Source organism: Brachyhypopomus gauderio, chromosome 14 (assembly GCF_052324685.1).
Source record: "Brachyhypopomus gauderio isolate BG-103 chromosome 14, BGAUD_0.2, whole genome shotgun sequence".
NCBI classification, from domain to species: domain Eukaryota; kingdom Metazoa; phylum Chordata; class Actinopteri; order Gymnotiformes; family Hypopomidae; genus Brachyhypopomus; species Brachyhypopomus gauderio.
The window spans coordinates 2,257,833-2,282,973 of NC_135224.1; the positions used below are offsets into that span (position 1 = coordinate 2,257,833).

The window sequence follows — 25,141 nt, forward strand, 5'->3', positions numbered from 1 at the left end:
AGAGAGCCCATCACCCCCCCAGCTGCGCTCAATCTGAGCCAATACACACGCAGGGTCTTTCTCTCACACACACACACACACACAGTGAGAGGGTGGCATGTCTCCTCAATCACATCCACCTCACACTGTTGTTCCCAGCTGAACCTCCAGGGGGCGTCACAGCAGACTGTTGGAGACAAAGTGCTCCATTGTTGTGTCGCTGTGAGATTGTGGCCTCACGCTGCTGACGTGGGACCTGCTGGGTTACACACACACACACACACACACACACACAGAAGTGGCCCGGGCCATCAAAGCCTGCACTGTTAGGAATCCATCAGCGCACACACGGCTCAGAAACAGGGGCAGCTGAAGTGGCTAGGAGCCTCAGCCCTACAGGACCCCACCACGCCCTCCCTCAGCCCTACAGGACCTCAACACGCCCTCCCTCAGCCCTACAGGACCCCACCACGCCCTCCCTCAGCCCTACAGGACCTCAACACGCCCTCCCTCAGCCCTACAGGACCTCACCACGCCCTCCCTCAGCCCTACAGGACCTCACCACGCCCTCCCTCAGCCCTACAGGACCTCAACATGCCCTCCCTCAGCCCTACAGGACCCCACCACGCCCTCCCTCAGCCCTACAGGACCTCAACACGCCCTCCCTCAGCCCTACAGGACCTCAACACGCCCTCCCTCAGCCCTACAGGACCTCAACACGCCCTCCATCAGCCCTACAGGACCCCACCACGCCCTCCCTCAGCCCTACAGGACCCCAACACGCCCTCCCTCAGCCCTACAGGACCCCACCACGCCCTCCCTCAGCCCTACAGGACCTCAACACGCCCTCCCTCAGCCCTACAGGACCTCACCACGCTCCCTCAGCCCTACAGGACCCTACCACGCCCTCCCTCAGCCCTACAGGACCCCACCACGCCCTCCCTCAGCCCTACAGGACCTCAACATGCCCTCCCTCAGCCCTACAGGACCTCAACACGCCCTCCCTCAGCCCTACAGGACCTCAACACGCCATGCTTGGAGGCTCATCTGCATATTACAGCCTTCTGTGAGATGTGTTGTGAAGGCTGATACTGAGAGTCTCAGTGTCCCTTCACTCCTGCCCACACAGGAGGACTCGCAGTACAGACTCCTCCGCTCCAAACACTCGCAGTACAGACTCCTCCGCTCCAAACACTCGCAGTACAGACTCCTCCGCTCCAAACACTCGCAGTACAGACACCTCCGCTCCAAACACTCGCAGTACAGACACCTCCGCTCCAAACACTCGCAGTACAGACACCTCCCCTCCAAACACTCGCAGTACAGACTCCCCTCCAAACACTCGCAGTACAGACTCGGCTCCAAACACTCGCAGTACAGACTCGGCTCCAAACACTCGCAGTACAGACTCCCCTCCAAACACTCGCAGTACAGACTCCTCCGCTCCAAACACTCGCAGTACAGACTCCGCTCCAAACACTCGCAGTACAGACTGAGCTTCACGTTATACAAATGAATTGTCCCACGATGGCACCACGATTTGGCCTCATTAAGTAACAGAACCCAAAATAACACACACTCACACACACCCCCACACTCCCCGTCACTCACACACACTAGTGCTCACAGGTCCAGACCAATTAAGGACACACAGTTCCTAGCGTCAGTGAGGCGTGTGACCAGGTCAACACCGCGACCTTAATCAGTGCCACTGCTGTGAGGAGCGGACCCGACACCACAGCAACATGCCAGAGCAGATAAGGCCCTGTGGAGCACGGTAGCAGTGCATGCTGGGATACGAAGGGGGCTGATCCTGCTCTCTGCCATGCAGACGGACCACAGACCTGCTCAACATGACACGATGTTCGAATGTTCGCGTGAGACGCCACCAACGACGGTTCGCGTGAGACACCTCACTTCGCGTGAGCCTCACCACTACGGATGCTTTGGGGTGAAAACATCCCAACAAACACTGAAATCAAAACTGAATTTAAGTGTCAGTGGTGAGAGAAATCCACGGCTGCACACACTCCCACGATGCTGGTGTATGTGTTGTGGTCAGGACTCTGGGGCAGGACACACATGACGCTGGTGTATGTGGTGTGGTCAGGACTGTGGGGCAGGACAGCTGCCCTCACGCAGGGCAGAACACGGGCTGCTTCTACTCACCAGGAGATCCCAACACTCCTCTTAAATCTGCTGGACTTTCCTCTACATCAGCTCTGCCATGCCCACAGAAAATGGCAGAGTAATCTCAACACAGCCGTGTGTACTGGAGCAAAGCAGACGCATGAACAGATCCAGGTTACCTAACAGACAGGCTGTGAAGGGATCGAGTGGTAATGGGATTCACCCTCAGGCTGTGAAGGGAGCGAGTGGTAATGGGATTCACCCTCAGGCTGTGAAGGGAGTGAGTGGTAATGGGATTCACCCTCAGGCAGTGAGGCATCTTCAGGCTCCATTCACACACCCACTGGTTCCATTCACAACACAAGCCCTGTCTGAATCTTGTCTCTCACACTGATACTGCGCTCAACTGCCTTCAAACTGAACAGGGAAAAAAATAAAAGTTTTTATTGAAGCACAAATGATCAGAAACCAATGCTGAAACATCCAGTAAGCAGACAAACACGTGTCCGTCCTGTCCAGCCAGTGTAGCAGTTATAAATGTGCTCTTACCAGCAACACCCAACAGTGACTCAAGAGTCTGAGAGGAAACCACCTCCTAATTTGAAGAGAAGAGTCCACAGGACGGTGCCGATTCGGTGCACACACCAACAGCAGCATCATCAGTGTGGGAGGAGCTTCACAGCCATTTCAAACATGGCCACACATGTCAACTAGGGTTGCAGCGGTAACCGGTTTCACGGTATACCACGGTATTAAAATGCACGGTTATCATACCGTGTGCGTTTGCTTATTACCGGTAAAAAGCAAGCCAGCGGAGAAACTGACCCGCGCATGCGCAACTCCGCTCCGGTTCAGCTACTAAGCACACAGCAGTGAGAATGGCAGAAAGTGCATTAGACTTAACAAATTTTTTAACAAAAAAAAAAGCTTAACTAAAATCAGCGGCGAAAATGACGTAATTGCGGTGGCTCCGCCGGTGAGCGCGGGTCTCGCGCGCTGTCGATTCGCGAGGTCGTGCACGTCTCGAATTTTGTAACTTTGCGCGCGTCGCGCCTCAGCGCAATGAACAAAGTCATGTTTGCAGGGTTCATACACCTTTATAAGGTGGAATTAAAGCACTTGTACGTAACTTTAAAGGTCCGTTTCAATATTTCCCAGCACCTTAAACTTAATTAAGTTAAATATTTATACATATACTCAAAATAATTCGCTTTTTATTAAATTATTTAATGGTTGTTTATTTTCAAAACGCCCAGTCTTAACGTCTTCACGTTCTCTCGTGTTTCGTCCTGGAATTACAAGAGGCTCGTATTTGTTAACGTAATACAAAAGAACTGTGCCGAGTCGCGCGCTACGGTCACTAGTGAAAGTGTAAATCCATAGATTTTTAAGGTCCTTGCTTTCACTGGATGTGAAAGATGCCATTAATTTACATGCGTTCATTTTCAAAATTTTACGTGCCTGTTTTTCATATGTTAAAACCAGACTCGGTGTGAAAGCCTTAAAATAGAAATCTCTATTGTGAGGGTCATGTCAGAAATAAATCCTCTCTTTCTGCAGTATCTGGTTATATTCTAACTTGGCAGTACAACGGACGTTTACAACAGTTGTTGATCAGACACTGACCCAGGTTGAGTTTATCAGATATTAAATAATTTAAACTTAAATAATTGTACTGAAATCCATGATTTAGGTTTATCTAATTTTGCAGTATTTATTTAAACATGTGTACAGCTTATTTTTTTAAAGGAGACATTTTGTATACAATAGTTCCAGGTTTCTACAATAAATAGTTAATTGAACAAAAAAAACTTGTAATTTCTTTACGGGTCAGTGTATCTTTTAATAATATACAAACTAACTGTGATACCGTGATAACCGTGATACCGCGGTATTTTCTGAGACGGTTATCATACCGTGAAAATCTCATACCGTTGCAACCCTAATGTCAACAGGGTCAGTGTGCCTCCATGACCAGTGTCACATCAGGACCCTGATTAAACCAGTCCAGGACCCTGATTAAACCAGTCCAGGACCCTGATTAAACCAGTCCAGGACCCTGATTAAACCAGTCCAGGACCCTGATTAAACCAGTCCAGGACCCTGATTACAACAGTTCAGGACCCTGATTACAACAGTTCAGGACCCTGATTACAACAGTTCAGGACCCTGATTAAACCAGTCCAGGACCCTGATTAAACCAGTCCAGGACCCTGATTAAACCAGTTCAGGACCCTGATTAAACCAGTTCGGGACCCTGATTAAACCAGTCCAGGACCCTGATTAAACCAGTCCAGGACCCTGATTAAACCAGTCCAGGAGGAGATACAAGACTCTGCTACAGCTCCCCCTCCACCCTGGAGTGGCTACAGCTGTTCCCTCCATCATGTTTTCCTCCTCTCTGGCCATTTCATCACACTCTCTTCTTCAGGGTCCTTCAAGTTGGAGTCTTTGCTAAATACACATCTATAAGTTCCAAAAGAGTGATGAATGTACACACACACACACACACACACACACACACACACACACACACACACACACACTCACACACACACACACACACACACACACACACACACACACACACACACACACACACACACACACACACACACACTCACATACACTCACACACAACCCAACAGCCCTCTCTGTGAATGCCAGACAAGAGGTTATTTGATTAGTGTGGAATGTTAGTAAGAGGTGGGTGTGGTGAGCAGGGTGGTAATGTTGGCCTTTATTCAACGCCCTGCACACACGTCTGAGGAAGTCAGACAGTGGTGCTGTGTGACCCAGCCGGGCCGAGTCACCCCCATCAAGCCCCACCCAGCAGCACTCCGTTCAGCACCGGAGGAGACAGGAAGGTGGTTACGGCTGGCAGGTCTGCAGGAACATTAGTGCAGGTCTCTCCAGTGGAGGAGAAACAGCCCAGCAGGCTCAGAGCTGAGCAGACCGGGGGTGCGGCACACGTGAAACACCGGGCCTGACCCAGAACACCTCACTGTGATCCCCACACGTCAGGAAACACGCGCGTGAGAAAATGATACAGCTAAATCCCACAAAACAACATTTAGATATACATCAAGGAGCAGAATATTCAATTATACATTTATTAACCAGCAAACAAACACATGAGTCATAGAGATTTTTGAATTTCAGGGACAGAATTGTTTACAATATCCAGACCATATTTAATGTGTGAGGAGGCTCGTCATCAGCTGAAGAGGACAGGACAGGACAGCCCAACCTGTCCAAGGACAGGACAGCCCAACCTGTCCAAGGACAGGACAGCCCAACTTGTCCAAGGACAGGACAGCCCAACTGGAGAATCTAATGTCACCCTGGACCAGTGAAAATAAGACTGAACATAAACTTGCTAATCTAAAAGTTTCGTGAGATGACTCAGGGGCCAGTGTGTTTGTAACAGACGTCTTCTCTTCCCTGCCTTCGTCAAAACGAAGAACGCTGGCTTCAGTATCATCATCATCATCGCATATGTAAATATAAATCACCATCATCATCTACACACTACATTTGAAAATTGTGTTTCACAAAGTAAAAAAATAAAACTTTATCGTACTTATGTTGTAAGAAGTCTGTTATTACAAATGTTCCATCACGCATGATTTTAACGGTTATATATGTATATTCTGAAAGCATAGATGAATTTAGTGTGCCAAGACACCTAGACAGGTGTGGAGCTGCAGGAAGCAAATTCAGTGTTCATAAGTATATCTGAAACACCAGAATACACTATACTGCAAGACTTAAGATTCTAAACATGTATCTCTCTCTCTCTCTCTCTCTCTCTCTCTCTCTCTCTCTCACACACATACACACCATCCTCTCTGTATCCTTCATAGCTAATATATAACAACTAAATTGGCAACAAAATGAATATTGATTTATCAGCGTAATTAATTTGGGGGTAGCAGCACCCCCTGCTGGACACTGAGGGAACCTCCCAGCGTCAAGACTTCCCTCTCCACAAGTTTTTTACTGCACAATTACTACGTTTAAATATGTGTGGTTTACTGAACAAATAACACATATTTGTTTAAATGTGGCTTTACACAGGAATAAACAACAACAATGAGAACATGAAGAGCTGAGACTCTGAGCAAACTGCCTGACTGGAAATCAGAAGAGCGTCAAACACATTTAGATCCTCAAGGACGTGTAGAAGCTCCAACCACAACAACACTCACAACCAGGGAGCGCAAGAGAGACACCATCACTTCCTCTTGTGTGGGGGTCCTGGGGCAGGCAGACCGGCCCAACACCAGCGCCAGGCCCAACACCAGCGCCAGACCCAACACGGGCCCCAACACCAGCGCCAGACCCAACACGGGCCCCAACACCAGGGCCGGACCCAACACGGGCCCCAACACCAGGGCCGGACCCAACACGGGCCCCAACACCAGGGCCGGACCCAACACGGGCCCCAACACCAGGGCCGGACCCAACACGGGCCCCAACACCAGGGCCGGACCCAACACGGGCCCCAACACCAGGGCCGGACCCAACACGGGCCCCAACATCAGGGCCGGACCCAACACGGGCCCCAACATCAGGGCCGGACCCAACACCAGGGCCGGACCAAACACCGGCCCCAACACCAGGGCCAGACCAAACACCGGCCCCAACACCAGGGCCAGACCAAACACCGGCCCCAACACCAGGGTTTGTCCCAACATGGCAGAGCCCAGCGAGGCAGAGCCCGAGTCTCATATGAATAAGCCAGTGCGAGCCCCCTCCTCTACACTCAGGGAGAACACACGGCTTATTCAGACACTGTCCAGAGATGCAAAGCCCCTTCTGAATTATAATTACACCACAGTTTCTACTTGGAGGGAACATTCCTGATACAAATGCACTTTAAAAGGATCCTTCAAAGATTCTGACATTTGGCCATATGTTGTGCATTTTAACCGTCTCACGTCAACCAGCCAATAGTCTACATTACAGATAAAGGCAAAAGTAGGTAAAATAAAGGTTATGAGAGCTCATATCAAGAAACATACATGCGAATGTTTAACGGAAATATAAAGGGGACAAACACACATAACCGACAACTGCCTGTTTTTTCTTACTGGTCGTCATCAGTCTTGACGTTTGTACTGTTTTCTGGTCTAAGATCAGTTGACCAAAACTGATATTGTGGTGGTTTACAAAAAATCCCAGGTCTGAAAAAGGGAACAAACACTTATCCAGAAGACCAGTACAGCGATGTGTGTGTGTGCTGGAGAAGAGTAGCACACAATACGGGACTTATGTAGCTCAAACTCCCAGAGGAGCAGAATTACAAGAGATGGAATGAACATAAGTCAGAGTCACTGCTGAAATACGGCCAAGACACACACACACACACACACACACACACACACACACACACACACACACACACACACCCGTGATTGAAGGCAGTTAGACACCTGCGGCCATGATCTCCCACGCTGGATAACTGGGTGAAATAACGTCGTATTAGCACAGAGAAGTTGTTAGTAAACAGTTTGAGGAAGGCTCATGTGTGTGTGAACTCCAGGACTTGAGGTCCATCCCACCACAACCCCACCAGACCAAACGATCTTCTCAATCAAGGGTGACAGGAGAAAACGTGTCCGGGGCCAAACACGTTAGATCAGCAGCCAGGAACAAGTGTTGAAGTCAAACGTCTTCCTTCATACCTACTCAGATCAACCAACACCAGCAGTTAACAAACCCACGGGCCACGCAGAAGTATTGATCACTGATTCATTGATATTAACTTTATAAAGTGACATTGATCACTTCACTGATATTAACTTTATAAAGTGACATTGATCACTTCACTGATATCAACTTTATAAAGTGATATTGATCACTGATATTAACTTTATAAAGTGATATTGATCACTGATATTAACTTTATAAAGTGATATAAGTGATATTGATCACCTCACTGATATTAACTTTATAAAATGATATTGATCACCTCACTGATATTAACTTTATAAAGTGATATAAGTGATATTGATCACCTCACTGATATTAACTTTATAAAGTGATATCGATATTAACTTTATAAAGTGATATAAGTAATATTGATCACCTCACTGATATTAACTTTATAAAGTGATATTGATCACTTCACTGATATTAACTTTATAAAGTGATATTGATCACTGATATTAACTTTATAAAGTGATATTGATCACTTCACTGATATTAACTTTATAAAGTGATATTGATCACTGATATTAACTTTATAAAGTGATATTGATCACTGATATTAACTTTATAAAGTGATATTGATCACTGATATTAACTTTATAAAGTGACTCTGCTGGCTGGTAACTCACCAGGAGACAGTCGGTGTTGATCTCTGATTTTGGGTCCTTCAACATGGCATCGATCTTCTCGAACCGAGCCGCCAGGTTCTCCTCGGAGGACATGTCCGCTCACGGCTCGCTCTCACCGGGGTAAATATGTTCTCTCTCCCGCCCTGGCTAGCCGCGTTAGCCGCGTTAGCTCCGCCACTTCCTCCGCGCCGCGCGTCTGATCAGCGGGACGTGTCGCGTCCTCCTCTCGGCGTCTCGACCCGCATCCTCGGGTGGGGGGGGGACACAAACACGCGCGCGCGACGTGGCGGGGAGGGAGCTCGCGCCGCGGCCGAACGAGCGCGAGGGGAGCCGCCGGCGCGCGCGACACACTCCGGGGCGCTCGAGGAGTCGCTCGCGCGCGGCTAATGAAGGAGTGAAGTTGTTATCGGCGCGCGGGGCGTCCACATTCCTCCGGGCCCGCGTCCACCTGGCTGCCCCGGCCCGCCGTAAACGAGTCTGACAGCCGCGGAGTGGAAGCGGCGACAGAGACGGAAAAAACTTCGACTTCAGATCTCGATCACTTTTAAAACACGATCACCCGTTAAAAAAGGTCCCGCTGTAGCACCGGCGAAATATCTCTCAAGTTCAAATATCACGTTTGGTTATTAATCTGTAAAGTTATCCGGTTAGTTCCTTTAATATAGGCGAATCGGGCTTTGATCGACGTTATTTCTCTATTTTTTAAAAGAACACAGAGCGCCCGATTTTCTCCCACAGCCCGACCAACATGTCCGCCTTCCTGTTCAAACACCCCGGAGAAACAACTTTGAAATTGTGCGCACTGCGCATGCGTGCCCCCGTTCTGAGGCGCGCGTACACGTCGCTCCGCCAGGGCGTTCCCGCGGCTCCGCGCGCCCGGAGGTGACGCGCACAAGACTAGAACCCGCAGATGGAGTCATGCACGCACTCCCGCTAAACGAAAGATCGACACGATTTAATGATCATAACATGTGTGTAAAATGTGTCATTGTTTCTTCACAAAAGTGTATATAATACTCCTAACGACAGGCCTAGCTACTAGTTTCTTCCTATTTTTTTAATTAATACTGTACATTTTCCGTAGTGAAGTTTATTTTTAGAGAACGTTTTATGTGATGAGTGAAGTTTTTGTAATATTCAAATAAATGTTTTGTACGGTCTCGCTTTATATTACGCAACCCCAACTGCTCTGAAAATCTATCTATCTATCTATCTATCTATCTATCTATCTATCTATCTATCTATCTATCTATCTACACAACAACACCGTGTGAGGTTTTCTAAGGAGTCTCATTAAATTAGAGCGTCACTTTTAATTTGCAGGCCGTGTTGACTTCAACATGCAGTTTTAACTTCTCAAATAAAGGAGTGAGAAACCACGACCCTTCTCTATGTATCTCTACTGAATGGCTCCCTCCACTGGCGAGCGACGGTACTGCACGTCTACACGTAAACCCGTGCTGCCAGGACGGCGAGTGGCTAAACGAGCGCGACGTAAACCCCGCGCTGCCAGGACGGCGAGTGGCTAAGGAGCGCGTCGAGCAGTTGCAGCGTCATTGTCGGGTGCTGTTTGAATGAAGTTGGGGAGTCGCCACAAACGTCTACCGCACACGGACTTGGCGCGCCGGCGTTTGGAGTCACTTCTCTTCGCAGACGTGAGGAAGACGGAAGGATGCCCGTGTTTACAGGTCTGTTTGACGCGGTGTTCGGGGTTTAAACTCTCCACCTGCCCCGACACACGTTTGATCAGCGACGGGAAGGAAGTGAAGTTAGCACGCGGAGCTAGCCGGCTAGGCTAGGCTAAGCTAAGCTAGTTGGGTTAGCTAAGCTAACTACATTACGTAGGTTAGCTACATCAGCTAGGCTAGGCTAGGCTACATTAGCTAGCATGCTAGGCTAGGCTACATTAGCTAGCATGCTACCCCGGGCCGCAGTAGTGACTGTATCTGCTACCGCGCTAATAAATCTGGGTCGTTGACTGAAGTTTGTCTCGCCGTCCTCCAGGCGGGTCTGATTAACACCTCGCGGTGCGACATCCGACTTTAGTCCGACCCCGTTCGCGGTGTTTGCGGGTCCGCCGTGTAGCCGTTAGCACGCTCGCGGTGGTGTGGAGGAGCTGCGGGGTGAAGTCCCGTAACCGCGCCCGTACACACGCGCCTCGCCGCGGCGGGGTGTGTGTGAGACGTGTGGGGGGTTTGTTTGGTCTCTAAACACCTCCGTGTGTGTGAGGAGGAGTGAGTGTGTGTGTGTGTGTGAGGAGGAGTGAGTGTGTGTGTGTGTGTGTGAGGAGGAGTGAGTGTGTGTGTGTGAGGAGGAGTGAGTGTGTGTGTGTGAGGAGGAGTGAGTGTGTGTGTGTGAGGAGGAGTGAGTGTGTGTGTGTGAGGAGGAGTGAGTGTGTGTGTGTGAGGAGGAGTGAGTGTGTGTGTGTGAGGAGGAGTGAGTGTGTGTGTGTGAGGAGGAGTGTGTGTGTGTGAGGAGGAGTGTGTGTGTGTGAGGAGGAGTGTGTGTGTGTGAGGAGTGTGTGTGTGTGTGAGGAGTGTGTGTGTGTGTGAGGAGTGTGTGTGTGTGAGAGGAGTGTGTGTGTGTGAGAGGAGTGTGTGTGTGTGTGAGAGGAGTGTGTGTGTGTGTGAGGAGGAGTGTGTGTGTGTGAGGAGGAGTGTGTGTGTGTGTGTGTGTGTGTGTGTGTGTGTGTGAGGAGGAGTGTGTGTGTGTGAGGAGGAGTGTGTGTGTGTGTGAGGAGGAGTGTGTGTGTGTGTGAGGAGGAGTGTGTGTGTGTGTGAGGAGGAGTGTGTGTGTGTGTGTGGGAGGAGTGTGTGTGTGTGTGTGTGTGGGAGGAGTGTGTGTGTGTGTGTGTTTGTGTGTGTGTGAGGAGTGTGTGTGTGTGTGTGTGTGTGAGGAGTGTGTGAGGGCGCCCTGTTTTAACGTGAGGCTAGTTTGGGTTAGCTCTACCGCACAGGGTGCGTTCATCCTCTCTGGGTTCACGAGAGAGCTGTCTGTGATTCAGACAGGTCATAATGTACGAGTAGAAAGTTCAGGAGAAGTCTGTGTCTAGGTGTGTGAGACGAGATAACGCACACACACACACACACACACACACACACACACACACACACACACACACACACACACAGCATGGCTACAGTGAGCCACCCCTCCCGAGTCACTGTGAACTGTGTGAGAATATTCGGGTTCACTCGTTGCAGTTAATGTGAAATGGGGGAAGGAGAAGTTTGACGCAGTGGAGCTGAACACAGAGGAACCGCCGATGGTCTTCAAAGCTCAGCTATTCGCTCTGACCGGCGTCCAGCCAGAGAGGCAGAAGGTGATGATTAAAGGAGGAACCCTAAAGGTAATACACACACACACACACTCCTACCGTGAGTGACTGTGTTCTGTTGTTTATTGTGCTGTTTTTATTCTCCGTCTAGGATGACGAGTGGGGAAATATCAAATTAAAAAACGTGAGTACATCTTGATTGTGGCTTGGTGGTTATAACAGGCTGTAATATGGCCTTGCTGCACACATAACAGCTTGTGCTTTCCACACTGTTGTAAGACCTTTATAATGCAGTAACACGCACAGCAGTGATCCCCCAGCCCTTCACTAAATCATGGTCAGTGTGTTTGTCTTCCTCTTTGGGGTCTCACATTGCTCTAAATCATCACAGAGTGTTTGAGCGTTGGTCTCAGGTAGTCCTACAGGTAGGAGCTGAACTAGGTGTTGGAGCTGAGTGGAGTCTGCGTGTGTGTGTGTGTGTAGGGAATGACATTTCTGATGATGGGCTCTGCTGAAGCACTGCCAGAGGAACCAACTGTCCGGCCCATGTTTGTGGAGGACATGACCGAGGAACAGCTCGCTTCAGCTGTGAGTCAACCCGCCCACTCACCCCAGCGTGGCCCAACTCACCCCAGCACAGCCCTACACCCTCTGACCCTTATTTTTGACCCTATGGATTTGACCGTCTTACACGCTGACGTCCTCTGCTCTTGCCCCTCTAGATGGACCTGCCGTGTGGCCTGGCCAACCTGGGCAACACCTGCTACATGAACGCCACCGTTCAGTGTCTCCGCTCTGTGCCTGAACTCAGAGAGTCTCTCCGCAGGTAGGGCGCTGGCCTGAGCTCACCAGCCGGGAAACAACCACATGCTAACGCAACAAAATGTAACATAACGTACTAAAGACCAGTAGTCCTTAATAATCAGCATTACAAACAAGTTCTCATTAATGCACGTACTTGGTGCAACGTATCTAAACAGATCCTTGATCCGTAAATGGAGACGCGTCTTTTCCTCTAGCTGATGTCACCTGCATGCAGCAGTAATAACAGCAGCTCAAATCCGGAGAAAGTCCCTGTTCACTGTTGCTAATCACGTGACTGTTTTAATGTGACTGTTTTGCTGCCCCCTGCAGGTATTCTGGTGCTTTGCGATCTTCAGGAGCCAATGCGCCTTCTCAGTACATCACAGCAGGTTAATATGGAGCCAGCGTCTGCTTTAGTCAACCAAACACATAGAGTTTGGGTTTTTGACTGTGGTGGACTGTTATCTGGAGTGATTGTTTTACTGTAGAGTCACACAGCTCATTTGCATATCTCCGCCTCCTCCCGGTACTACAGTAGTGATTACCCAAGGTGCCGTGTTGTAGCAGCCCTAGGTGTGGATGTGTAACTGTGGTTATTTATCAACATGGCTGCTGTGTTGGGTTGCACTGATCTTAACCCTGTTAACGCTGATCTGGGTACAGCTCTGCGGGACCTCTACGAGACCATGGACAAGACCTCCTCCAGCGTCCCGCCCATCATCCTCCTGCAGTTCCTGCACATGGCCTTCCCGCAGTTCGCAGAGAAAGGGGATCAGGGCCAGTACCTCCAACAGGTGCCTAAACCCTAAACCCTAACCTCCACCCAGACAGGGCCAGTACCTCCAACAGGTGCCTAAACCCTAAACCCTAACCTCCACCCAGACAGGGCCAGTACCTCCAACAGGGCCTAAACCCTAACCTCCACCCAGACAGGGCCAGTACCTCCAACAGGTGCCTAAACCCTAAACCCTAACCTCCACCCAGACAGGGCCAGTACCTCCAACAGGTGCCTAAGCCCTAAACCCTAACCTCCACCCAGACAGGGCCAGTACCTCCAACAGGTGCCTAAACCCTAACCTCCACCCAGACAGGGCCAGTACCTCCAACAGGTGCCTAAACCCTAAACCCTAACCTCCACCCAGACAGGGCCAGTACCTCCAACAGGTGCCTAAACCCTAAACCCTAACCTCCACCCAGACAGGGCTAGTACCTCCAACAGGTGCCTAATTCCTAAACCCTAACCTCCACCCAGACAGGGCCAGTACCTCCAACAGGTGCCTAAGCCCTAAACCCTAACCTCCACCCAGACAGGGCTAGTACCTCCAACAGGGCCTAAACCCTAAACCCTAACCTCCACCCAGACAGGGCCAGTACCTCCAACAGGGCCTAAACCCTAACCTCCACCCAGACAGGGCCAGTACCTCCAACAGGTGCCTAAACCCTAACCTCCACCCAGACAGGGCCAGTACCTCCAACAGGTGCCTAAACCCTAACCTCCACCCAGACAGGGCCAGTACCTCCAACAGGTGCCTAAACCCTAACCTCCACCCAGACAGGGCCAGTACCTCCAACAGGTGCCTAAACCCTAACCTCCACCCAGACAGGGCCAGTACCTCCAACAGGTGCCTAAACCCTAAACCCTAACCTCCACCCAGACAGGGCCAGTACCTCCAACAGGTGCCTAAACCCTAAACCCTAACCTCCACCCAGACAGGGCCAGTACCTCCAACAGGTCCCTAAACCCTAACCTCCACCCAGACAGGGCCAGTACCTCCAACAGGTGCCTAAGCCCTAAACCCTAACCTCCACCCAGACAGGGCCAGTACCTCCAACAGGGCCTAAATAAAACCCTAGCCTTAGTAACACCAGTACCTCTGAGATGAACCAAACCCAGTGGTGGTTTGGCTGGTATCTCCAGCAGGTAACTCCACCTCCAGTGCTCGAGTTACCTCTTCACACTCCAAACACCACTCACAGCTTGCAGCACACACACACACTGTCAGGTTTCATATAAAACTGGGTACAGGCAGCCTGTTGTGGGAGAGTTTTATATGGATTCTACCTGTGTGTGTTCATTCAGGATGCTAATGAGTGCTGGGTTCAGATCATGCGGGTTCTCCAGCAGAAACTAGAACCTCAGGAACCTGAAGCTCCAGAGGAGGTAAAGTCCATTAGGACGCTTGTCTCGTTAGACGGGACGCTTGTGGTCATGTTTTTGCTTTTTTTTCATAGAGGTGGTGAATTGACTGAATCTCTGAGCGTATTAATCCGTGTTGTTTGTGTTTGAATCTCCAGACAGGTGATGGTGGGGCCACAGCTGCAGTGACAAAGAAGAACTTCATAGACCAGTTTTTTGGGGTGGAGTTTGACACCACGTATCCCTTCAGCGCCTGTTTAAGATCGTGGTGTTATTTGGATTGCCCAACTCATTAATATTTTAATTAGATTCATATTTATATTAATATATTAAAATTAACATAAATATATTAATTAGATTAATTTGTACTTTATTGATCCCTTTAGGAGGGAGTTTCCTTCGGGGTAATTATATGAATATTAATTATAATCACTGTAATGATAAATGTTAATATCACAGTCATCGTTCGTCTGTCCCGTGTGTATATATGTGTGTGTGTGTGTGTGTGTGGTCCTTAACCCCTTCCTGTCCAGTATGAAGTGTACAGAGTCAGAGGAGGAGCCCAGCAAAGGCACAGAGAGTCAGCTTCAACTCAGCTGCTTCATCAACCAGGAGGTCAAATACCTGGCAACCGGCCTTAGATTGGTGAGTCTGGGAAACACCTGGCAACCGGCCTTAGATGTGAGAGTCCAGTCTCCACTGTATGGTCAGATAGTGGGAGTTCACACACACACACACACACACAGTGCTAGTAGAGAAAGAGTCATGTTGATCTCTTCTCTTTCACACACACACACACACACACACACACACACACACACACACACACAGAGTAGTGTTGTAATGTATTTTTTCCTGTTTTCTTCTAGCGACTACAGGAAGAAATCACAAAGTTTTCCTCGTCCCTACAGAGAAATGCCCTCTACACTAAATCGGTAGGCCCGCGTCTGCAGTGTGTGTCTGTCACCAACAGTAAACGCCTGATGCATGTTCATATTCTAAGAGCCCAGTGTTTCCCAAATCCCCCGACACTGCCCCCTGGTGGTGGGGGTTGTGATGAAGCCCGGTGGGTGTAGTTCTCACCTGTGTGGGTGGTGTTCCTGCAGTCCAAGATCAGCCGTCTGCCTGCCTACCTGACCGTCCAGATGGTGCGATTCTTCTACAAGGAGAAGGAGTCTGTTAACGCCAAAGTGCTGAAGGTAGACCACCCCCTGCCACTGGAGACACGCCCACTACCCCACACTCACCACCCCCTGCCACTGGAGACACGCCCACTACCCCACACTCACCACCCCCGGCACTGGAGACACGCCCACTACCCCACACTCACCACCCCTGGCACTGGAGACACGCCCACTACCCCACACTCACCACCCCCCGCCACTGGAGACACGCCCACTACCCCACACTCACCACCCCCCCGGCACTGGAGACACGCCCACTACCCCACACTCACCACCCCTGGCACTGGAGACACGCCCACTACCCCACACTCACCACCCCCCGCCACTGGAGACACGCCCACTACCCCACACTCACCACCCCCCGCCACTGGAGACACGCCCACTACCCCACACTCACCACCCCCCCCCCGGCACTGGAGACACGCCCACTACCCCACACTCACCAACCCACCACTACTTCACACTACACTTGAAGAGTTTGGTTCCAAAACGCTATAAATCCATTTTGATCAATTTGAGTAAAAATGTGTTTTCTTTAGCAAGAAAGTAGTAGGCTGAAAACCAGTTTTCTATTTCAAACTATCAAATAGTACCATACTAAGGTTAAAAAAACACAAAAAAATCAAATCAAGATTTTAATATTTAAAGATTTATTTAAAAAAACAATTCGTTTTTTTGCAAAATGCAATAAATTCATGCCATGTATTTTTCTAAATGTCTTGTATATCCTTTGGCATCAATAGAAAATTTTTTTGACTGAAATTGTGCAAAATACAATAATATGTAACAGTAACTATCAAACTATCTATAATAGTTTGACCATTGGGCCTAAAAACACAAATTCATATAATATATAAATTTATATTATTATAATATAATAACCCCGCTCAGCTTGGTTATGAACAACCCCCAGCAAATAGTGTTTGTACATGAGTCACAGAGCTAAATCTTTTCCGCGTTTGATAATTTTGCGAGCTGAATGATATCCAGCCGACAGTGGGACTGGTCAGAATCTGGGCATTGATAAAATAAAATAAATATATCTCTTTTTCCAATAACTGCTATACGAACAGGCTCCTCTATACCATCAAAACCGTTCATGTTCGCGGACTTTGAGAGTGAAAAACGAGATATATTTTAACAAAGTAAGCTACATGAAATGCCGGGCGGCTCAACAGGTCGCGTGCTATGATGTTTACATTCCGTATCTGGTGGTGCGCTGTGATTGGATGAGTGGAGATGTGGCGTTCTGCGGGAAATCAGGATTGGCGTTTGTTGCATTTTGGAAGGAAAGAGAGAAAGTAGGGCAGTATTATATGGAAGTTATTCTGTGTCAATATTCAAATGAAAATGTAATACGTATTTGCATTTACATGTTCCACTCATACAAGCAACTTTGAGCTCAAAATTCAAATTCAAATGCAATAATTCCATTTACATTTGCAATGTGATAGACGTCTATTCATATTTCATTTACACATACATTTTGATGCTTTATTTGTGTCTTTATTGAAATGAATTTTTTTTTCCCGATTTGAATTATCAAGTTCATGTGATCATGCAAAGGTTGTATAAAAATTATAATTAAAATGCTATTCGCTTAATATGCTTTGCATTTCGTGATAACACGTTTGAAACGTAATTTTCAACCTCACCACCACGCTAAAAAGATGTCAATATTCAAACGTTAATGGAGAAATAGCGCCTCTCCTGTTTGCACTAACATTACGATACCAGCAGCGCTAAAACTGTGTCAAAATGCATTTTGAAAGTGCAATCCGAGCAGATTGCATTTTCATTTCCATGGTCTTCCACTATAGTCAAATTATAGTCAAATTAGATTCCACGGTTTCACTTTATTCAGCCAATCAGGTTCCACAGCTTTCCACAGCGGGCAGCCAATCAGGACGGGACTACAGCGCAGCAGTACAGGCGAGTTTTTTTAGACATGGTCACAGAAGCGCTCATTAGATTAATTCAAAGGGTAGCAGACGAGTCCTTATGGTGAATTTACACTACATTAGTGTGAATGTTAATCGATCAAGTGGCAGACATATCAGCCTTATCTGGCGTTGATGTGACTGTTATTGCCAAATTGAGCGCTGTGGCAGAGCAACTGTGTGCCTCAAACTACGGCGGTACAACGGCCGACCTCCGTGAAGGGTCTCGTGTGATCAGAAACAGAAAACCATTTCTGCTCGTTAATGCTGGTTTATTTAAATAAACATTTGTGCTGTCGTATTTTTAAAGTTATAAAGCGGTAATGCCTCGATGAGTGATGTTATCTAGAATCCCCCAGCGTCCCTGTTTAGTGTGGTTAATGCCACAGACGCGGCATAATTACCTGAACCCGCAGGTAATCCTCTACCAAGCTTTGATCTTTAACGTACTTGTAATCATGACGCGAGCAGAAATTTTAGAAGCGAGCAAAAAACTGAAACGCGCACTGAAAACAGGGAAGTGAGCGCACTTAACAGCGCTCGGTTTTCTTGATTTTGCGTGCTCAGTGTGTCTGACTTGCTTGATTTAATCTTATCTTTGCGCTCTCATATTAAAGACCGCAATCTCACTCCATACTACACATTGTGGCTTCAGAGATGGTCCTTATGTTTTCATGCCTTGGTAAGTCCTTAGTATAAGCTTCCGTTGTCTACGTTTCATGCCTTTCCCTAGTCTCAGACTATACCTTTGGGGTTCATAGATTGTGTTTGTTTAATCGAGTGTTCAGTGTACGTTTTTATTCTTTGGTCTGTCTTTCGTACGAGTTCTTTTCCTCTACGTTATAGTTTGCCTAGGTCTCAAACTACACCTTAAGCTGGGCGTACACTGTGCGATTTTTGGCCCATTTTCAGCCGATTTTTCACTCGTGCGACTATTTTTCGATCGGGCCGAGTTTCGGCTCAATCGCGTGTCGTGCATCGTATAGTTTACACAGGTAAACGAGGAGCGATTCACACCTCACGACCAACTCCCGATCAGAAATCGCAGCGTCGCAAGAATATCAAACATGTTTGAAATTCAAATCGCTCCTCGTGAGATCGCATGAGAGCGTCGGGTCGTATAGTGTGAGTATATGAATCGTGAGCTGTGAACTTTTAAACCCTGCGATTTAGTCGTACAGTTTGAGCTGGAGCTGAGTACACGATTTAAAATATCGTACAGTGTACGCCCAGCTTTATGCCCGGTTCACACTACACGATTTTAGGCTGGTTTTTCAGTCGCCGACTGTTTTTTGTAGATCGCCGACAGAAACTGTGGTCGGAGGCAAATCGGCGATCACTCGTCGCTCGCTCAGTGTAGTGTGAACTGCTGAAAGACGCTCGCCGAGTGGTCGCCGACTCATCGCAGACGACCGGCAGATATCTAGCATGTTTAATATCTAGCGTGTTTAATATCTAGCATGTTTAATATCTAGCCCAGTCGGCGACTGAGAGTCGGCAGCAGCGTCTAGCTACAGCCAATGTGAACGCGGAGAGAGAACCGCGGCACCGCTGAAGATATCTCTGAGAATGTAAAAAACTTTCAAGAATGCTTTCAAAACAGTAACCCAGCAAACACACAAAATCCTCACCTTTCTTACAACTTTACTACAACACTGTGTTTAAGTTATTGTGACAGCACTGGAGAAATAGTGCGATTGATTATAACTATGTTCACTGCAACGGAGAGATGAAATAATTCTGGCAACTTGGGACTATGGGACTAAAATAATAATAATAACGAAAATGTGGAGTACATGTACATTGTTTTATTCTTTATGTGGTGTTGCTGGTTTTCACGAGAGTTTCGTTTTCGTGTTCTCGTGTTTTTGGACGGCAGCCAGATGAGTGGCGATTCCCCAGTCGTGTAATTCGTGAGCCCACGTCACCGATCAGTCATGTAGTGTGAAAGCCACAACAACTGAAAGACTCGCGATTACAGCACAACCAGTGTAGTGCGGACGGCACAAAAACATGACGACTGAAAAGTCGTGCAGTGTGAACCAGGCATTAGGGATCATAAATCAAGACCAAAAACTCGCCTGTACTGCAGAGCCAGAAACTATATGGCTCTGTGCTGAGCGTGCTTTAGTCCCGTCCTGATTGGCTCCCTGAGGTGGAAAGGGGAACCCGATTGGCTGAATAAAGTGGAGGGAGGTGGAATCTGATTGGAAGGCTGATGGGATCTAATTTGACTATAATTTGACTATAGTGGAAGACCATGGAAATGAAAATGCAATCTGCTCGGATTGCATTTTCAAGATGCATTTTGACAGTTTTAGCGCTGTTGGTATCGTAATGTTATTGCAAACAGGGGTGGCGCTATTTCTCCATTAAGGTTTGAATATTGACATCTTTTTAGCGTGGTGGTGAGGTTGAAAATTACGTTTCAAACGTGTTATCACGAAATGCAAAGCATATTAAGCGAATAGCATTTTAATTATAATTTTGATACAACCTTTGCATGATCACATGAACTTGATAATTCAAATCGGGAAATACATTTTCATTTCAATAAAGACACATATAAAGCATCAAAATGTATGTGTAAATGAAATGTGAATGGATGTCCATCACATTGCAAATGTAAATGGAGTTATTGCATTTGAATTAGAATTTTGAGCTCAAAGTTGCTTGTATGAGTAGAACATGTAAATGCAAATGCGCATTACATTTTCATTTTAATATTGAGACAGAAAAACTTCCATACTATTACACGGCGGATGTGGCGTTTTGATAAAAATTGAATATTGGCTTTTCAAGAGTGGTCACATACCATTCTGATTCTGGCTCTAACTCATTTTTTTTTTAATCGCGTTTTGGAACCAAACTCTTCATTTGTATTTTATGCAGTGTAACGTGTTTTGTAGTACAAGACAGAATAAAGTGCGTGTGTGACGTGCGTGTGCAGGATGTCAAGTTCCCCCTCATGCTGGACGTCTTTGAGCTGTGCACTGCTGAACTGCAGGAGAAAATGACCGCCATTAGGTCAAAGTTCAAGGACATGGAGGACAAGAAACTGGAGAAACAACAGCAGAAGGTAAAAGATACACACACACACACACACACACACACACATATATATCAGGCATGAAAATCTGTCACCTTTCGGCGAAATTCGCCGTTTTGAAGTTGAAAAGGGTGACCTACGTGAATCGTGTAGATCCGATGAGTTTTTTGTTTGGGGGGGGGGGGGGGTCGGGAGATTATATGTATATATTTTAATTATCATATTGACTTAATAAGCAAACAGAGCACTTCCGAAATTGGCAATTTAAATGACAGTCGCCAGCAGTTTCCGCCCCGAACCATCATAGAGGCCAAATAGCGTTTCAATCATACGAACGTTCTTCATTCATGTTATTCATTTACTGCTAAGCGGGACGAGAAGCAGGACCTAGTGCTACACCGCGGACAAGTCAGAAGAGCGTACATTTACCACTACATTTACCAGATCATACATTTACCACTACATTTACCACATCGTACATTTACCACTACATTTACCACATCGTACATTTACCACTACATTTACCACATCGTACATTTACCACTACATTTACCAGATCGTACATTTTAATTGGGTGGATTTAATTGGGTTATTAATGGTCAATCGTTTTCATATTTTGCGGTAAAACAAAGTTACTGCCGTTCGCTACAGCGTTGAACACTGTCAGATCTAACCACAAGCTCTTGTGATAAATAGGTAGATAGATGGGCCTATTAAGTTCGCGTCAAACCCGTGTAGTTAGCGGTGACATAAAATAAGAATCAAGATTTTTATCTAGTGTGTCTGTAGTTGTAACTGGTGAATCCAGGGATGGGTGAGGATAACATTCGCACCAGGGCTGAAAATGTTGAAGATGAAGTTGTAAACTCTTGTCGTTTGAGTCTACCCTGTGCTTTAGCTCATGTTATAAAATAAAAACACGTGAACCCTGGTATTTTTACAATAATTTTCGCCACTGATGTATTTATTGGTTCATTAAGACGTAATGGTTTTGACTGAGCCATCCGGAATGGCGAAAGCGGCTTCTTGCGTTTACGGATTGCGTTTACATTTAATCCATTGACATGACAGTCAAAACATTTTTTTATGGATTTTACTATATTTTACGGAGCCCGTAAGGTGACATCATGTAAAAAATAAATAAATAACGCGTGGCCACGACTTATTAACGCGTGGGAACGAGATACTAACGTCGCCTTTCACACGCGGCAACAAAGTTTATTTTTTCACAGCAAAGCAAGCAGATCCAGGGATGTTCGCGAACTGACTGCCCAAGGAAGGTAAACCTGGCTTTATATAAAGTAATACTTAATTATCTTGTTCGCACGCGTTAGTAAGTCGTTCGCATGCGTTAGTAAGTCGTGGCCACGCGTTATTATATTTTTTACATGTCACCTTACGAGCTCCGTAATATTTGGCATCACCTGTCGCTGTATCCCCGTACACCAGCAGCCACCCCCCCCCCCCCCCCCCCCCCCCGTCGCAGTATACCCATGACGTCACGTCACCCCCCCACATGTCAACGCCCCGTCGCCGTATCCCCATGACGTCACATGCCCCGCCCCCCCCCCGGTCTTCTCACCTTTTTAACCCCTGACCCATTTTCATGCCTGATATATATATTAGGGCTGTGAATCTTTGGGAATCCCACGATTCGATTCAGAATCGATTCTTGGGGTCACGATTCGATTTTTTTCCCGATTTCTTTCCGATCCCAACGATTCGATTCAAAAACGATTATTTTCCGATTCAAAAACGATTCTCAATTCAAAATGAGCTACTCCGGTCTGCTGGCATGAAAGCAGAGTACATTTATACAGATATTATAATTGTAAAGGTTTTAACAACATATTGCAATAATGTAAACACACAAAGGTAAATCCATGACATGTCTGATTTATTTATTCTTGCACATATGTTTTTAACTTGTACAAACACAACACAATATCTTTGAGGCCGACACTCAGAACACTACATTAAATTAATAAAACTGTAGTAAAATAAATAAAATTGGTAGGTTTAGGCTAGCTGCCAGAACTTGCCACTACTTAAAAATTTAATTATACAAAAATACTGCTCTTTCTGTAAAAACAACAAATTGCTTCGTACAATAATTAGGCTTAGGCTAGCTGCCTATTTCTGAGAGCATGCCACTTCCAGAAACAAAATTACACTTTTTTCCTTAACAAATCACAAAAATTAAAAATATATGAAAGTGCTTCCAAAAATAAGTGCTATTACATTAATAAAATGGGTAGGCTTATGTTAGCTGCCAGAACTTCCACTTCACAGATGAAAAAACTATATATATAGGCCCTATACCGTATTTCCTAAAAGCCGCATATATCTACTGAACTGGATGCATTTAACTGAACTGATCAGTTTCTGAATGGTGCCTGTAGCTTTTCATGTGTGACAGTGTTGTGTTGAATTCGGACTCCCCTCGTTTATCCGCATGAAGACGCTACAGATTATATTGTCGATTTACGTTTCTATGCATAAATAAGAGCTAGACTTTAATTATCCATCACAGCAAACGACACGACATTATCTATGTCCAAAGACGCACTGGCTCGAGGGTGTTAATTATTTTAAATTAAATACACACTGGATATAACGAAGTTCACCTCTGACCACAACTTTGCAGTATTACAGTAGTATTATGTCTAAATATCTAGTTAGGACAAAACTAGAGTGCTCAATGAACTAAGTTATAATCACTGTAACTCCCAAATATCACCTGTAGCGTCTTTTTGCGTGAGCAAACGATCAAGCCCATTCTTACCTGGGCCGCGTTGACGGTAAAATTTGGAGTTTCCAAATGATTGCTTTCAAAGACCGCGGAGCTGTTTGGTCTTCTTTGTCTTCATACTTCAGCGGTTTTGCCTAGCACTACGGTGGCTGAGAAGGCACACCCGTACTCGGGGGAAAAAAAAATTTTTTTGAAAATGAGAATCGATTCTGAATCGTTCAATGTTAAACGCGATTCGAGCTCGAATTGATTATATAAGTTCTGAGTCCTCTCTTCTCTGACAGGTCAACAGGAAGGTGGAATCTGCAGCACCAGTGAAGTTCGAGCCTTTCTCGTTCTGTGATGGTGAGTGTGGGGTCACTTCTGTCTGCTCACCTGTCTGCTCACCTGTGCTCCTCCCGGCGGGGCGGGGTCACTTCTGTCTGCTCACCTGTGCTCCTCCCGGAGGGGCGGGGGTCACTTCTGTCTGCTCACCTGTGATATCCGACGGTTCTAGATAACGTTCTCCGTTTGGTGTGCAGATCTGGGCTCCAACAACAGCGGCTACTACGAGCTGCAGGCGGTGCTGACGCACCAGGGACGTTCCAGCTCTTCCGGGCACTACGTGGCCTGGGTGCGAAGGAAAGAAGGTGAGTTGCGTCCCCCCCACCCCATGTCCAGCCCTGTTGCAGCGAGGTGCTGGAGGCTCCCAGGAACTCAAAGGTTTGCTCCTGAGTTGTCGGGCACTAGCATGAATCACTCTCCTCCCCCTTCAGATGAGTGGGTGAAGTTTGACGACGACAAGGTGAGCGTTGTGACCCCGGAGGAGATCCTGAAGTTGTCGGGGGGCGGAGACTGGCACATCGCTTACGTTCTGGTGTACGGGCCACGGCGTCTCGAGGCTACCGACAGCGACCAGCAGTGAACACACACAAACACACACACCTGCTTAAACGGCATTTCAAAGCACTGTCTGCATAGATGTGCAATAAACCCTGGTCTTTCAAACCTGACCGTCAGTACATTCACACGTCCTCTTCCTTCCACCGCCCAGAAGACACACACCCATGTGGGGGATCGTTTGGGTGGTGTTTGGTTTGTGTGGGTGGTGTTTGTCTCCATCACCTGGACCAAGGCACTCCTAACTATGTTCTTGGGCTCCTCGCCACAGCACTGTGAAGGTTCTCTTGGTTTCTGTTTTTATATATGCAGTCAATATTTTTAAAGATGACCAGGCGTTCATCTCTACAGTCATAATTAGAGGTTTGAGTGGTTACTGTTGATTGACAGGGAATCCTGCTCTAAAGGCAGGTGAGGGCCACACACACACCCCTTTGTTTTGGGTCTGTATATTTTCATGAGGTGAGCAACAGCAGTTCAGAGGTTGTTTTGTGGATCTTTATCTAAACGCCTCTACTATGATCCATCTGCCACCCCCTCCATGACCCCCACGTAAAGCCAAAACGTGCTTGTTTACAGCCTGCAGGCTTTGGAGAAAAACAAAACCAAAAATAAATACTACTGCTAAAAGTTTAATTGCTACATGTGTGTGAAATCATACAGACA

General features: G+C 47.2%; 2 protein-coding genes across 3 annotated transcripts in view; one reads left to right on the plus strand and one right to left on the minus strand.

The window, feature by feature from the left end:
* Positions 1-9,240, minus strand: part of rock1 (Rho-associated, coiled-coil containing protein kinase 1) — a 47,200-nt gene extending 37,960 nt beyond the window's left edge. For both annotated transcript variants that reach the window (XM_076973021.1, XM_076973020.1), the window contains exon 1: positions 8,454-9,240. In XM_076973021.1, the coding sequence (XP_076829136.1) occupies positions 8,454-8,546 (93 nt within the window). In that variant the 5' untranslated portion in view covers positions 8,547-9,240. The remainder of the gene's footprint in view (positions 1-8,453) is intronic.
* A 672-nt stretch (positions 9,241-9,912) lies between these two features.
* On the plus strand, positions 9,913-24,594 carry usp14 (ubiquitin specific peptidase 14 (tRNA-guanine transglycosylase)). Its single transcript, XM_076973023.1, has 16 exons — positions 9,913-10,141; positions 11,657-11,802; positions 11,882-11,914; positions 12,214-12,318; positions 12,453-12,556; positions 12,865-12,923; positions 13,198-13,328; positions 14,615-14,695; positions 14,830-14,909; positions 15,205-15,316; positions 15,541-15,606; positions 15,778-15,870; positions 20,746-20,874; positions 23,881-23,941; positions 24,118-24,225; positions 24,352-24,594. The coding sequence occupies exons 1-16, from the start codon at positions 10,126-10,128 to the stop codon at positions 24,498-24,500; spliced, it is 1,473 nt and encodes a 490-aa protein (XP_076829138.1). The 5' UTR covers positions 9,913-10,125; the 3' UTR covers positions 24,501-24,594.
* Positions 24,595-25,141: the final 547 nt, after the last annotated feature.

Excerpts from the sequence above, each read along its gene's own strand:
- usp14 (XM_076973023.1), top strand. Across the intron at positions 11,803-11,881 it reads TTAAAGGAGGAACCCTAAAG|GATGACGAGTGGGGAAATAT; the intron begins GTAATACACACA and ends TTCTCCGTCTAG. Across the intron at positions 11,915-12,213 it reads GAAATATCAAATTAAAAAAC|GGAATGACATTTCTGATGAT; the intron begins GTGAGTACATCT and ends GTGTGTGTGTAG.